This window comes from Cicer arietinum, chromosome 7, assembly GCF_000331145.2.
Source record: "Cicer arietinum cultivar CDC Frontier isolate Library 1 chromosome 7, Cicar.CDCFrontier_v2.0, whole genome shotgun sequence".
In the NCBI taxonomy this organism is placed as follows: Eukaryota; Viridiplantae; Streptophyta; class Magnoliopsida; order Fabales; family Fabaceae; genus Cicer; species Cicer arietinum.
In genome coordinates this window covers 7,294,334-7,309,191 of record NC_021166.2, presented here as the reverse complement: position 1 = coordinate 7,309,191, position 14,858 = coordinate 7,294,334, and the positions used below count along the sequence as shown (strand labels likewise).

Below are 14,858 nucleotides of genomic sequence, written 5' to 3'. Positions count from 1 at the left end.
AAATAAAATATTTTAAATTATTAATTAATAAATTTATTAATTATTATTTAATAATTAGTATTATTTTATTAAAAAATATAAATAAAAATTAAAAGAGGGGATTAAGGTTTTTGAAAAACCCTGTTTTCTTCCGTGCCATACCGTTTATCAACTCTTTTTTGTAACTTCTGATTTGACGTTAGGGATCAAAATCCTAATTTTACATGGACTAAATTCAAACAAAAAACTTACGATGACTAAAATTAAAAAGTAATATATTTACAAGAATGAAAGACATATTTAAACCTTAATAATAAAACAAAATATCATTATAAAGATAAGAAAATAAAAAGACTAAACTAAGTAAAGATCTATATCATATAATTTAATCAATTTTTTTTTTCTGTAAATGATTAAAGAAAAATAAGTCAACAACTTTATATATATATATATATATATCCTTTTATGGAACATATTTTCACATTCAAGTTTAATTTTTGGTAGTCTTTTTGAAGAGTGAAAATAATAATAATAATAAAGACATTTATTTTATGCTTTAGTAATACGGCACTAAGGCGGAAAAATAAACAACAATCTCACTAATATAATAAACAACACAAAATTGCACTTAGTTGATGAAATTATATATATAAACACACACAAAACTAAATATATATAGGAAATTAGTTATTCAAATTAAAAAAATATATATAATAAAATGACTTAAAAAGATTATTCCAAACAAAAATAAAATCTTAAACAAGCTCTTTGATAGATGAAGAAGAAGTGAGAGACTAAATTTTTAATTTGAGATAATACATATAAATATTAGTAAAGTTAGTGTTTTTTTAAGAATGTGAATTAAATCTTATTCCTTCTTATATCACTCTATCATGTAGCTCTCTACGTGCCAAACCAATCATATAACTAACTATATCTCTAGAAGATGTTGAAATTGAGTATTACATTTCAATATAAAGCCTACAATATGATTGTAATATGAGGGTCATACAATAGGAGTCAAATTATGCATGCAGTACATAATTTACTTATTTTAAAGAATCTTGATATATAGCGGCTGTGGACCAATTTGATCTGGGTATAAAATTCATACCTAAAATTAAACTTGATTAGAAAAAATATTATAGAACCACATATAAATAACTTAATCCCTCATATTGATTAATATAGGAAACATGATAAATTAAACTTATATATATTTTCTAATATAAAATCCAAAAATCTGACTAAAAAAATCATATAAAGTAGGTTAATTCAAGACTTGTGCTAACATTAAAATTAAGAGGGTTATGGAGTTATAATAAAAACAACTGCGCTCATATATCATAGAAAACATTCAACAACAACAAGGTTGAATTTTCTGCCTAAAGCCTCAAAATTCATGTATGTAATTTTGCTTCTTAACATATATTGAGAGAGCATACTAACCATATTAAATATATTTTGTGATGCCTTGCAACCAAGTCTAACAAGGTAATTAAGCTCGTCTATTACAAGTTCTAATCAAATATGATCAATGGGTGATGGTCAATAGGAAATGTGAGAATATATTTTAATAGGTAAATTAAATTTTACTAAACACAACCTGTATATACAAATTAATAAAAAAAAACTCAACTCTTGTCTTCACAAAATTTAATAGTTGATGTGGCGACTAAAAATTATTTTAGATGATAAATATTAATAATCAATTGTTAGAAATGTTAATATGAAAAATTGTGTCTATATGATTTCTTATCTCTCCGATCCTCACAATGTTTCGTTAAACCATTTTATCATTCTATACTATTTTGCCGAAAAATGTTTGTATAGACTATTTCTGATCGGTGTTGTTTTGACTCTTGATTTGAAGTTATACGAACAATCTATTTTGCGGTTAAATGTTTGTATAGACTATCATTCCTCACCCTTATAATATGTGGACAATTTATTTTTTCTTATATGCAAATGTTAACAGATTATGTTAGTTTTTAGGGTTTGAACCTTGAATGACTTAAAATTAACAATCTATCAATGTCCATCATTTCACTAATATGCCTAATTGTCAATTTTTTAATAATATAAGTTGATTAAATTCATCCTAAGTGGATATATAGTGGATTGATCACCAAGTGTCTATTCATTGACCTCTATAAAAGATTATAAGCTGATAACATCATTAAAAAGGGGTTATAGTTGGAAAGAATTAGAGACATAGACAAATTAAATAACCCTAACCCTTATTTAGTTGGATTTTTAGAAGAAGAAAAAAACACAATGGTGGAAATATGTGAGGTAGCATCACAAATTGAAAACCTCATCAACATGTCAAATCTAAAATGTTAATTGATGCAAAAAAAAATAAAAAATCAATCAGTTATCTTTGTTATCAATAATTAAAAACAGCTCTTACACATTGAACTTGTACAATTGTGACCAAATAAATAGGAAGGGTCAGAGATTCAGAACAGAAACAAACAAGATAACTTTATAGAGATGACACTTTCACACACAAATATATTTTTGAAATGATTAATATTGAAGATACCTCACCACATAAAATTCCAAAAGGAAAGCAAAGAAATTAATACACATAGCATATGCTATGAGCAAAATGCATTTTATTCTGCACCTGACACATAAAAAAAAAAATTGAAAAGGATAAAGATAAAGAGAAGAGTGTTTGTGCAAGTACATGTTAATTAATTAGATGGTGTTGTTGTAGTCCTCCCAAGGTTTTTCCAAACATTGAAATTGTGCATATTGATGATGCTGCAAACAATTATTAATTTCACCATCAATATTATTATTATTATTATATATTTATATGCATGGTTCATATATATAATAATTTTAGAAACTTACTTGTTGTAGGATTGATGAGTTATTGAACATGAAAGTTGGACTCCATTTGGTCATATTAATGAACAAGGAATTTTCTTCATCCTCTAATTCTGAATGTTCCTTTGCTTCATGATTAATCATCTTCACATCAAAGGAACTATTATTCACTGCACATTCTTCAAAAGGGTTCCAATTATTATTATTATTATTATTATTAACACATTGCTTTGAATTTGATTGATCAACAATATTAACATCTCTTATTCTAGCATTCAACTTTTGTCTTGTTCTTTCTCTTGCTCTTTCTCTTGCTTTTTCCCTTCCAATACAATTGAATGCACTCTTTCTAGAAACTTTGTTTGTTGATGATGATCTCTTTACAAGCATGATTTTTTGTTGTTGTTGATGATCATTATTATCCAAACTTGAAACACCTTCTTCACATTCTGAAGTTGTTGATGAAGAATCATTCTGAAGATTCTTTTCTCTTGCAAGCTGTTTGATTTCAAGTTTTGATTTGTTGAGTAACCATTCAACTGTTTTGCTTGCTTTCTCAAATCCTAACATATCTTGAAGACCAAAAAACTTCTTTGCTACATCAAGAGACAATCTCATTCTCCGATCTCTTAATCCTTTTGCCGTTTTGATCTTACTGTGTCGATCTCTCTTGCTGGATCTTTTTCTTTGAACATTCTTCTTATGCTCATCAACCACTACTAGTACTGTTTTTCCTTTATCTTCTTCTTCTTCTTTGTTTTTAACATTCATCTGAATGTGATCATCTTGTTCTTGGAGGAGGAAGATTTGATTATTGTCTTCAAAAGTGTCATAAGGGAATTGAATGAAAGAGAAAGGTGAGGGTGGAAAACAAGTGTTTTGATGATGTTTTGAAGTTGATGATGATGAGTTGCTTTCAAAAGTAAAAGGTGTAGATGAACAAAATGATGTTCCTGTTAGGTTATTGTTATTTCCATTGAGGGAACTGTTTGATGAATACATTTCTGGAATACTATTCTTCAGAATATTGAAATTGACACTCACTCACTGCACCAAATATATATTTAATAACCCTAGCTAGCTACCTTCATTTTATTTGCTTTGCTGCTTAATTATTGACACTACTTTCCAAACCTTTACAATCACATCTATCTTTTTATTCAAATTTTGACCCAAATAATTCTTACTTAGATTTTATATACTTACATCTTAATCAAACTCTATATTATTAAAATTTTATTTTCTTGATAATTAAAGAGTTAAAAAAAAATAATATATATAATATATTCGTTCCCTTAGATCGATCTAAATCTCTCTACATTAGAATTAATGATTAGAGATCCGACGGTTCAAATTACACATGCACTAAAACAATCTCAATTGATTATGTATTATTAGTGCATCACATAGTTACAATAGTGAATATGTTTATTCTTTAATTAATCTCTTAATTTCTATATATATTGAGTCATAATTAAGAGAAACTATATATTAATAATTCCATTTTCAGTGATTTTTATGTTAATTTCTTGTTCCCCGGAAAAACAAAAGAAAAACATATAATTGATTAGAAAGACAATTATTGCTATTTGTTACATATGTATATATATGAGAGTGATGGTATATATTGTACAATTGGATTTGTTCAAGAATGCAAAGTACTGTTTACAGTATGAGAATGACAGCTCATATATATCAGCATCAGAGTTGAACAATGGGCAAGAGAGAAGGCTTGGTAATTGAAATTCAATTATATAGTAAAATGTTTCACATCGTTGTAAAGGAATAAATTGGTCAAAACTATATATAAGGACTTTATTTTTTATATATATAAAATATTTCGGTTGAGAAGTGTTTAAGTTTGTATTACCTAACTTCTTTTTTTCTATTATATTTTTGTGAGATGATTTTTATATTTGTGTTTGAGAATGTGGATTACAAATTTTCACATACAGTGATATATTTTTTCTCCTATTTTAAAATTTTTATATTATTTTTTTATTAAATTGTATTCCTTTGATTTTTCTTATATTTGATATTTTCAACATAGTATTCTAGTATTGTGTGCATTAAAATGATTGTACATTTACATGAATTAATTGATTTCAGTCATAATTTAAGATTAGTTGATTCACATCATCTACTTCCCTACTTTGCTAATTTATCTAATATTATTTATATTAGGTTTAATTGTATTTTCTATCTTCTTATTTTAGCTGAATCACGAAAATAATTCTCTATTTTGTTTCTCCTAAATTTTAGTTCACAAATAGAATTTTTATAAAATAATTCTGAATTAAGTCACACTATATATCAAGATCTCGTGGTGCAATAATTATAGTTGAGATCTATGATCATAAATGGTGTAACGTGACTTAAAAAAATGACATTTTAGTTAAACTAAAATTCTGTTTTGATGATCAAAATTAGAGAAAAATAAAATAAAAGAACTATTTTTGTGATTGAAAGAGACTAAAAATAAATTAAATCTTTATATTATTTAGGTCATAATAAAAAATCATGTGCGACATTTATATATAATATAAAAGAGTGTAGAGAATAAAACAGAAGAAAATAAATGTAGACAAGGGGCATAGTTTAGCTTTTGAGCAAAAAGGTATATAACCTCTTTAAGAAGATAAAAATGAGAGAAAGTGAGTGGATGGAAAAAGTTAGTTAGTTTGTGCCACTTCACGTGGTGGACACACCTATATACGCGTTTGACAGACTTCACTCACTTCTCTACACACCACACATCTTTTATGCTCTATACTAAACATAAATTTCTCTACTATTAATTCCATCTAAAATTTCTGAGATATATATTGAAATATCTATCACTAATAGTTTGTTGAAATTATGCTTTTTGTGGGAAATTGAGTCCAAACTCCATAGAGTGCATTCAACTTTTTCCCACAGAGCGTGGTGAATAAGAGTGGAATGTCTTCACATGCTGTGACTTTTTATGGAAAGATTCACATAACTCAAATTGTGCCATTTTTTTCTCTAACTTCTTAATTGTGCCTTTTACCGTCTGCAAATGGTTTCATTTCTTCATCATGGCAAAATCAATATCTTCATAACTATTTATATGATATAATATACAAATATCAAAATAGTTATAAAAGTGTTGTTTTATGTTTTCTGAATGAAGATTTAATAATTACATTCAGAAAAAATTGTGAGATTTAATTTAGTCTTTTTGAAAAAAATAAATTTAATTTTTAGTCTCAGAAAAAATAAATCGAAATAAAAACAATTATATTTCTAATAATAATTAAAATTTTAAAATTAATTACAAAATTAGAATATAGTTCTGACAACAACAAAAAATCCTAATTAATTTTAATTAATTGCCAAATATTTTTTAAACAATAATTTTAATTGTCGTGCATTATACAAGTTGACAATTATAGTAACTCATCTAAGAATGAAGTAGAGGCATCAACAATGGTGCACTCCATGATAGATAGTTTAAGTGGACTCCAAGGTGGTGACGCATAATTTCAAAGTAATCTATACACTTATGACAGTAACATTTTATCCTAAAATATTGAACTATCCAAACTCAAAAGTCATCAAGGACTTTTGCTTCAATTTACTTGTTTGCCACATAGATCATCTCCAATTGTAAAACTCGTAAATGACACACTTTTTGGACTTGAAAGAAACTGTCATTGGGTGCTAATGCATTCATAAAACGTAATCTCCATATAAACTAATGTATGAACCAAAAAATTATTTTAAAAGAACCAAGTGAATAAAATAAAATGAGGTATGTGAGTAAATCAAATAAGATAAACTGAATTAAAATTGCATTAGTTGACGGAAACTATTGTAGAATAAATTATTTAATTTTTTATATTGTTAGGGAATTTATTGTTCTTTTTAAGTTCAATTTTCTGATAGTAGTTCACATAGAGACTAAACTGTTCCGAGTTATTTTTAAAAAAAATTAAAAAAACTTTTATTTTTTTAAGGATTAAATTAAATCTTAATTTTTTTAATAAAATATATCTACTTCATTCATATTTTTTTATAAATAAATATTAAATATTAGTTTATTATAGGGAGAAATGTTGGTAAAAGAGATCAAATACATGATTTCCTTCTTAATATGTTTTTAATGATTTCCAAACTCAACATTTAAGTGTGTAAAGTTTAGAAATTATCAATATATGATATTTGGACCTCCCACGTGTGTGAGTGAGTGTGTTTTGTAACCCTAAAAGTAGATATAAGTGGTGGAGAGAATAGAGAGTACAATTATTTGTATCCAAGCAGTATGCATATGCAATATTGGTAGCTAATAGCCAATATGCTCCCTTTGACTGGGGTTGCTCAGAATGTCACTGTCACCAAAAAGAGATGCACCATCCATCACTCACTCACTCACTCTCTTTCTTTCTTTCTTTCTTTCTTAGTGCTGTAGTAGATATCTATGTAATGTATCCATCATAGTCATCTATTTGAGTTGAGAATGTTGTAGTAGTTCATTGGTTCCCTCTTCCATGCGTACTTATCTCCTTCTTTCATATTTATAGCTAGGCATGCTCTTTTTTTTCTACAATCAAATTATTATTATAAAAAAACTCACATATATTATTATAATATTTTAAAATTTTAATTTATAAACTACATACCTCTCTTCAATTAAGATATTTTTATATATATACAATTAAGATAGTTTTATATTATGTATTAATAATAAAATTGTAAAAATAAAATTGTGTATAATGTAGAAGTTAGCTGAATGAATGAATGAGACATAGTTGTGTGGTTGTACTTGCGAGTGGCATCTATATATGACAGGTTTGAAGGCCTAGTGACCAATTGAAATAAAAAAGAGAGGATGATAATTTCATCAACTTAATTCGAAAATGGTAATAGTCCACAAGCACACTTGAAAGCAGTCTATAGCTATAGTGTAGTAGTACGTAGTACAGTAACAAAAAATTGGTGTTTTAAATTTGACACCTTTCTCTGTCTCACTGTCTTTCCATTTATGCATGCCGTCCTCCACTTATATCTCCAACTCAATTACTTCTTTTCTTTCAATAGCTTACCAGTATAGCCGTCTCAATCGCCACTGTCATATAATTTAAGGACCACACATATACATTTATATATATTACAACATATTTCTATAAGCCTTCTTCTTCGGTTGCTTTCAACCAGAAGATAACTATGACACCATATTCAATTCATTATGTAGGCCAAATTCTATTGTCGATAGGTGGTCCATTCTACATACATATTTCAAAATTCACCTCTATTTTAGAACTATATTTTAATTATGTATATATTTTTTTTTATGATTGAACTAGTTAAGGATCAATTAGAGTGGTTTTTAGCTCTAGGGTGAAAACTTACTTTATTGTGAACGGTGCATTAGTTAATTTCCACCAAAATGTTAGAAAATCTAATTTCCACCAATAGGGGTGGTCCTTAAACCAACCAATTATAATGTATGTATTTTCTTAGGATTTAGATCATATCCTTAATTTTCAGTACTCCTTCACTCTCTTTTTTCTTCAAATTGTACTCTCTTCGTTAAAAAAAATAAAAAATTAAGCATGAAAGAAAATGAGATTAAGAGAGACGAATAAATCATAGACCAATGGAGAAAAAGTGAAATAGGGGATCCAAATTTGTTTTCTTGTTGGTAATTAGCCTCTCTTTTGCAATTAAGTGGTAAAGGTGATTCTTGTACTCTTTTTTACTTAAGCTTAAAAGAAGAAATTTATACAACAATGTTTTTTTTACTTAATTTAATCAAACCATTTAATTTATTTTTTCTTCATCACTCTCTCACTCTCTTTAAGTGAGAAGATTCAAAACCGTGAATATATACTTCTGTTTTTCTTTTTGAAAATATACATCGCTATTGTTTTTTCATTTTTTATTTTGATTCTTGATTTTTCTTTTATAACAGTGGTTGAAATTAAAATTTTGCTGATTTTTTCATTTTTAGTTGTCTTATTAATTGATACTAAATTATTTTTTACATATAGTACTTTATCATTATATACAGGGTACCCTAATATATACAATATTAACCTTGATATTGATGTATAGATATAAATAGTATTTTACTAATATGTGTTCATCTTCCAAAAATACAAAGTATGTCTAACTTTGTGTATACTAAACGGAGATGCTGGTTAACCTTTAAAAAAGTAAAGTTTCCACTTTCCACTAATGTAGGTAAAAAAATTGTGCTAATTAACTTTTAAGGCCACAATGAATGTTCTTCTCGTGTTGAAAATATCTGAAGCTGACGAGTTCCAACCAGGCATATGCGTGTGTGGGCCAAAGGAAAGGACATCGCTTGTCATTAGGCATTGTATTGTATTAAGTTATATATATTATATGAATTTAATTTTCATAGCCCCAACAGTTTAAAAAAAATTATAATATTAATATATAATAATATAAAATTAAATATTATTAATAATTTAACAATTATAATTAATTAGATTATGATTGATTAATAGTATATTTAAATTAAATTATATTATATATTTTACAAACAAGTAAAATATACGTGGAATTTTTATTGTTAGAATATTATGTTGCCTTTTTTATTTATCGCGATCATAAGAACTTTACAAGGTTAGTTTATGTTCTATGAATAAAATAGCAACATGCTATGGATTGCAATATAACATTCATATTCACCTAAATCCGTTTCATTTGAGTGGAAAAAATCTATAGTAATATCCATTATGTACTTGAATCTGTTCAACAACTGATATTATTATAATTTTTAAATTTTATATGTATATACATATTGAATATATTTAATATTATTTTAAATATTTAAATTTATAATCTTAATTTTATAGGAAATATTTTTTATTGTTTAATTAATAAAAATTATTTTATTATATTAATTATAATAAATATAATTTATAATTTTATATATATAAATAGATGTGGGTGTAGACAGATAAATCTAAACTCCGTTGCAGACGACTATGGAGTCTAAATTTCACATCCGCTATGAAATATGAGTGTGTACGAGTTTTTTCCAATTAATTAGATACAGAGATAAAATTCGGCCCCGTCCCGTCCCACTCCGTTATCACGTCTACGAACTCGACCCTATTGTCATGCCTACAAGATACCAAGGAAGAATATATTGTTTGATTCTTATTTTTGATTTTTTGCGTGATGTTGTGTTTATTATTGAGTTATAGCTTTTGACAGAAAAGCAACAATTGTTGTCCATTATATATGTATGAAAAGAAACATACCTGCTGCCTAGAGTTCGATCAATTCATTAATATCTAACAACAATGTCCCAAGTTAGAACCTTCCAGAGTTAAATAAATATCAAATGACTTTTAAGAATGACGCTCATGTTAAAATTTGATAAACTAATATAATTATAAATTTACTTATATTTATCTATAAAAAAATGTCGTTTTATAGTAAGTTAGTTTAATATTCATGTGTTTGCATAGGTTATTTAGAATTAGTGATCATATTTTAGGTTGAAAATTACATAATGGTAACTGTAAATTTATTTATTTTAACTAATTCATTTAGAACTTATTTAAATATGCTTGTTTTTATATATGAAGAAGGAAAATGATTTTGATAATCTTTTAAATAATTGATTAGTGAACAATATTTTTGTTCTACAATTTTGCAATAAATTATAACTAGTATATATAATAATGAAAAATTATATATATAGAATATATTGAAAATACATAGTACTGACTCAACCATGCATATATGGTAAATATTCAATAACACTCTTGAGATTTTTTATAAGATTAATTTTAATTTTTTCAACTGTATTAATTTTTAATTTAATTTTATCTATTTTTTTTATGTTATATTTGTTTTATGTTAGGTAATAAATATTAAATTAAAAAATTATTATTTATTTATTTTAATAGTGTTTGATCGAAGAAATGAAAGAGAAAGAAAATAAGATGTGTTTGATTCAAAAGAAATAAGAGGATAAGAGAAATTTTAATAATTTTATATTTATATTTAATTTATATTTAATTTAAGAGAAAAATAAACTTTTAGTTATATTGAATTATTCTCTTCCAAGTATTGAAAAATTAAGGGAAAACATAATGAGGAGATATTTTGACTCTTTCTCCTCCTAAAGTTTAAACCAAACAGATATCATTAAAATATTTTCTCCTCTCTCTATCTAGTTCCAACTAAACTCAGCCTAAAATAAAAAATAGTAAAATTATTCAAATAACTAACAATTTTATTACTATAATCAAATCTCTTATACTTCTCATGGTTTAGTCAACATAATCTTCTATAGAGATGAATGTAGCAATATTGTTAAAAAATAAATGAATAATAAAAATAAATAAAATGAATAAATAAAAATTTCTGTATTAAAATTACAACATTCAATGTACAAATAATATTGAACATTATACTTTCCAGTCAAAAAAATAGAAACATAACTATTATGTTTGTTTTTGTTTTGCCATTTCTTTCCCTGAATCAGAGTGTTTTATTTATTTAATCTGAGTTACTCCGTGGGCCTGAGCAAAAAAAGCCCGCGAACATTTCCCGCCACCAAAACAAAGACACTCTCCTTTCATTTCCCCAACTATACTCATAGAAACCTTCTTCCCTGTTTTTCTTGTGGAACCCTAATTTAATACTAGCTCCAATGGATGAAAACTTCGACGCCCTCAATCATAAACTCCCCGAGCTCAAATTAGGTATCGCACTATCAATCTGTATTGCATTGTTTTGTTCTCTTTCTTTGTTTTTGGTGATTGATTCAGGTTTGCTAATGGATTTTATTTTGATTTTTTTAAATGTTGCTAGACTCTAAGCAAGCACAAGGGTTTCTGTCATTTTTCAAAACCCTATCGGATGTAAGTGTTTTCCTTTCTCGTCTATTTTCATCATTTCTCTCGGAGTTCGGTATGACTCTGTTGGGAGGGAGGTGTTATTAGCATTTTATGAGTATCCTTATTTTCTCTTTTTGTTGCTAAAACTATGAATATTAATTTCATAAACACCTGTATGCTCATACAAGTTCACATTACCCTAATGTTAATTACTCTTTTTATAATTCCATTGAAGTGTTTGCGATCACTAATATTAGTGCTCCTTTCATCAATATGTCCAAATATGCTCTAAAAATGCTCTTTTTTTCCTTGTTTGAATTTCCTTAATGTTGGCATGTAGTGACTACATACATGATAATTAGTTAATATTTGTTTTCATCCATGAAAATGATTATTTTCCCCTTAAGCTATGTTATGTATTGTAAGTATATGAGATTTTATGGCAGTGTCAATTCTTCCAAGTTCCAACACTTATTGTTTTGCATGTAATATTGAAGCATTGTTGTTTAATTGTTTTTTTCATCCCTCCTTATTGCCTAAAGGCAAATGCCATGTGGTAAAACACACAATCTATTTTATATTTTTCACTTAATTAGTTTAGTGGATTTGTTATACAATGTGTATTGGCTCTATTTGTTCATTTTCCATTTATTATTTTTATTCACATGTTTGTGTTACAGGACCCGAGGGCCATTAGGTTTTTTGATCGTCGGGTAAGTTCGTTACTGTTATTCACATTTTTAAAGTTTTTCTAATAACTTCATTCAGTAAATGAAAAGTAGCGCACTTTCCATGTAGCGCATTTTGGGGGGTTGTTTTTGATATCTGAAATCTCATAATCTTTTCATCTTCACTTATTTTTCCTCTATGGATTTTTTGAAGAAGTATAAATGTATATAAAGAGACTTTCTTTCATCTGAGCAATCTTAATCAACAGGTTTTCCAAGTTTGTAATCCCAAAGTAACTTGGGCAGGACTATGTTAGGATCCCAGTAGTTTGTGAGATAACAGAAAGTAAAAACAGAGGACAAAGAGAGAAAGAGAATCTGTGTTATTGCTAAAATTTAGAAAGACAAAGTGAATAAGCACTTCATAAAAAGAACCCCCTTGCAAAGTACAAGACACACCCTCACCATCCAGCCCCTTTCCTATTGAAAATATCTTGTCTGACTGCCTTTTGACTGATATCAGTACTCGCCTCTCAACTGATTATAACCTGCACACTAGACCCTTCTCTCTTTCTTCTTAGCTGGGCCTTCCTCTGCCTCTTTTGTTGGACCTGTCCTCCCAGCAGACCAGTACTTAGGTGTTTCAAATAATGCTCTTCTAATTGGGTTAATTACAGTGTAATACATGCCATAATGAAACAATACATTATTTAATTAATTTCTCATAGTTTAACTATACACCTGATATTGTAACCCTGAAAGTACTACTTCTAAAAAAGCTACTATTTCTGGTTTATAGTAGTTTTGTTGTTGCTACTTTTCATTGAAGAGTTTCCAAAAATTTTATAGCTTTTATTGAGTATATTTTTCTAAATACTGTGTCAATGGATTCTTTATCTTCATACACCCTTATCCATTTTATGCACTATGATGGTTATCATTGGATTAAATATCCCTTTTTCAATTATTCAGGATTACTATACTGCCCATGGTGAGAATGCAACATTCATTGCCAAAACCTACTATCACACTACTACTGCTTTGAGACAGTTGGGTAGTGGATCAAATGCTCTTTCCAGTGTAAGTGTCAGTAGGAACATGTTTGAAACAATTGCCCGTGATCTACTTTTAGAGAGAACAGACCATACACTTGAGGTCTATGAGGGCAGCGGCTCTAACTGGAGATTGGTCAAAAGTGGTACACCTGGTAACATCGGCAATTTTGAAGATGTTTTATTTGCTAACAGTGAAATGCAAGATTCTCCAGTTGTTGTTGCCCTGTCACTTAACTTCTGTGAAAATGGGTGCACCATTGGATTAGGATTTCTTGATCTAACTAAGAGACTACTTGGGATGGCTGAATTCCTTGATGACAGTCATTTCACAAATGTGGAGTCAGCATTGGTTGCTCTTGGTTGCAAAGAATGCCTTGTGCCTATTGAGCGTGCAAAATCTATTGAATATAGAATGTTGTGTGACGTGTTGACTAAATGTGGTGTGATGCTAACTGAGAGAAAGAAATCTGAGTTTAAGACTAGAGATCTGGTACAAGATCTTGGCAGGCTTGTCAAAGGTTCTATTGAAGCAGTTCAAGATTTAGTGTCTGGATTTGAATTTGCACCCGGTGCTCTGGGGGCACTGCTATCTTATGCAGAGTTACTGGCAGACGAAAGCAATTATGAAAATTATAGTCTGCGTAGGTACAATCTTGACAGTTACATGAGGTTGGATTCTGCAGCCATGAGGGCACTTAATGTCATGGAAAGCAAAACTGATGCAAACAAAAACTTCAGTTTGTTTGGTCTCATGAATAGGACCTGTACAGCTGGAATGGGAAAGCGGTTATTGCACATGTGGCTAAAACAGCCATTATTAGATGTAGAAGAAATTAACTCCAGGTTGGATGTAGTACAGGCATTTGTAGAGGACACTGTGCTTCGCCAAGATCTGAGGCAGCATCTAAAAAGAATATCAGACATTGAGCGTTTGGTGCACAATCTTCAGAAGCGAAGAGCTGGTCTGCAACATGTTGTCAAACTTTATCAGGTAGAGTTTCAACTATATTTACTGTTAGGTTTTAATAGAAAATGTAGAATTTTACCTTTGCTGTAACTGTTTTACATTGTATTTGTACTTGCTTTGTGATCCAGCTGTGAAATCTGTAATAGTGTTCTGAAACCCTTTTTTGGGTGTGCAGATTTTGTAATTAATAGCTTTTTTGTATTGACTTAGAAATGATATATTGGGATAAAGAATCATTCTAGACATTTGGTTTTTGGTTATTTTCCTTTTCTCTATATTTATTGTTATCGTGACTCAGTTTCAGACATATTCTTCACCTCTTTTTGGAATATTTCAGCAAAAATGTCATGAAAGGTCCCTCAGCCCTTCTTTTCCTGATTTTATATGTATAGGAGCTTATAGAAAATGTAGAATTTACGTTTTCAATGACTGTATTACATTGTATTTGTATTTGTATTTGTTTTCTGATCCAGCTTTTGAAATATGTAATATTGTCCCC

The 14,858-nt window shown here is 28.1% G+C and overlaps 2 protein-coding genes across 2 annotated transcripts in view; one reads left to right on the top strand and one right to left on the bottom strand.

Moving 5' to 3' along the window:
• Nucleotides 1–2,450: 2,450 nt before the first annotated feature.
• On the bottom strand, nt 2,451–3,994 carry LOC101506134 (uncharacterized). Its single transcript, XM_004508517.4, has 2 exons — nt 2,845–3,994; nt 2,451–2,751 (listed from the first exon to the last, which is right to left on the bottom strand). The coding sequence occupies exons 1-2, from the start codon at nt 3,820–3,822 to the stop codon at nt 2,686–2,688; spliced, it is 1,044 nt and encodes a 347-aa protein (XP_004508574.1). The 5' UTR covers nt 3,823–3,994; the 3' UTR covers nt 2,451–2,685.
• A 7,363-nt stretch (nt 3,995–11,357) lies between these two features.
• LOC101505823 (DNA mismatch repair protein MSH2) overlaps nt 11,358–14,858 on the top strand; it is a 10,467-nt gene continuing 6,966 nt past the window's right edge. Inside the window, exons 1-4 of the mRNA XM_004508516.4 lie at nt 11,358–11,534; nt 11,644–11,693; nt 12,350–12,382; nt 13,310–14,383. Coding sequence (XP_004508573.1) covers nt 11,483–11,534; nt 11,644–11,693; nt 12,350–12,382; nt 13,310–14,383 — 1,209 coding nt within the window. The 5' untranslated portion in view covers nt 11,358–11,482. The remainder of the gene's footprint in view (nt 11,535–11,643; nt 11,694–12,349; nt 12,383–13,309; nt 14,384–14,858) is intronic.

What these genes read in the sequence shown, in the direction of transcription:
- LOC101506134 (XM_004508517.4), bottom strand. Translation starts at nt 3,822, where the DNA reads ATGTATTCATCAAACAGTTCCCTCAATGGAAATAACAATAACCTAACA. An exon ending in ACTCATCAATCCTACAACAA is followed by an intron (nt 2,752 to 2,844) that starts GTAAGTTTCTAA and finishes AATTGTTTGCAG; the next exon opens with CATCATCAATATGCACAATT.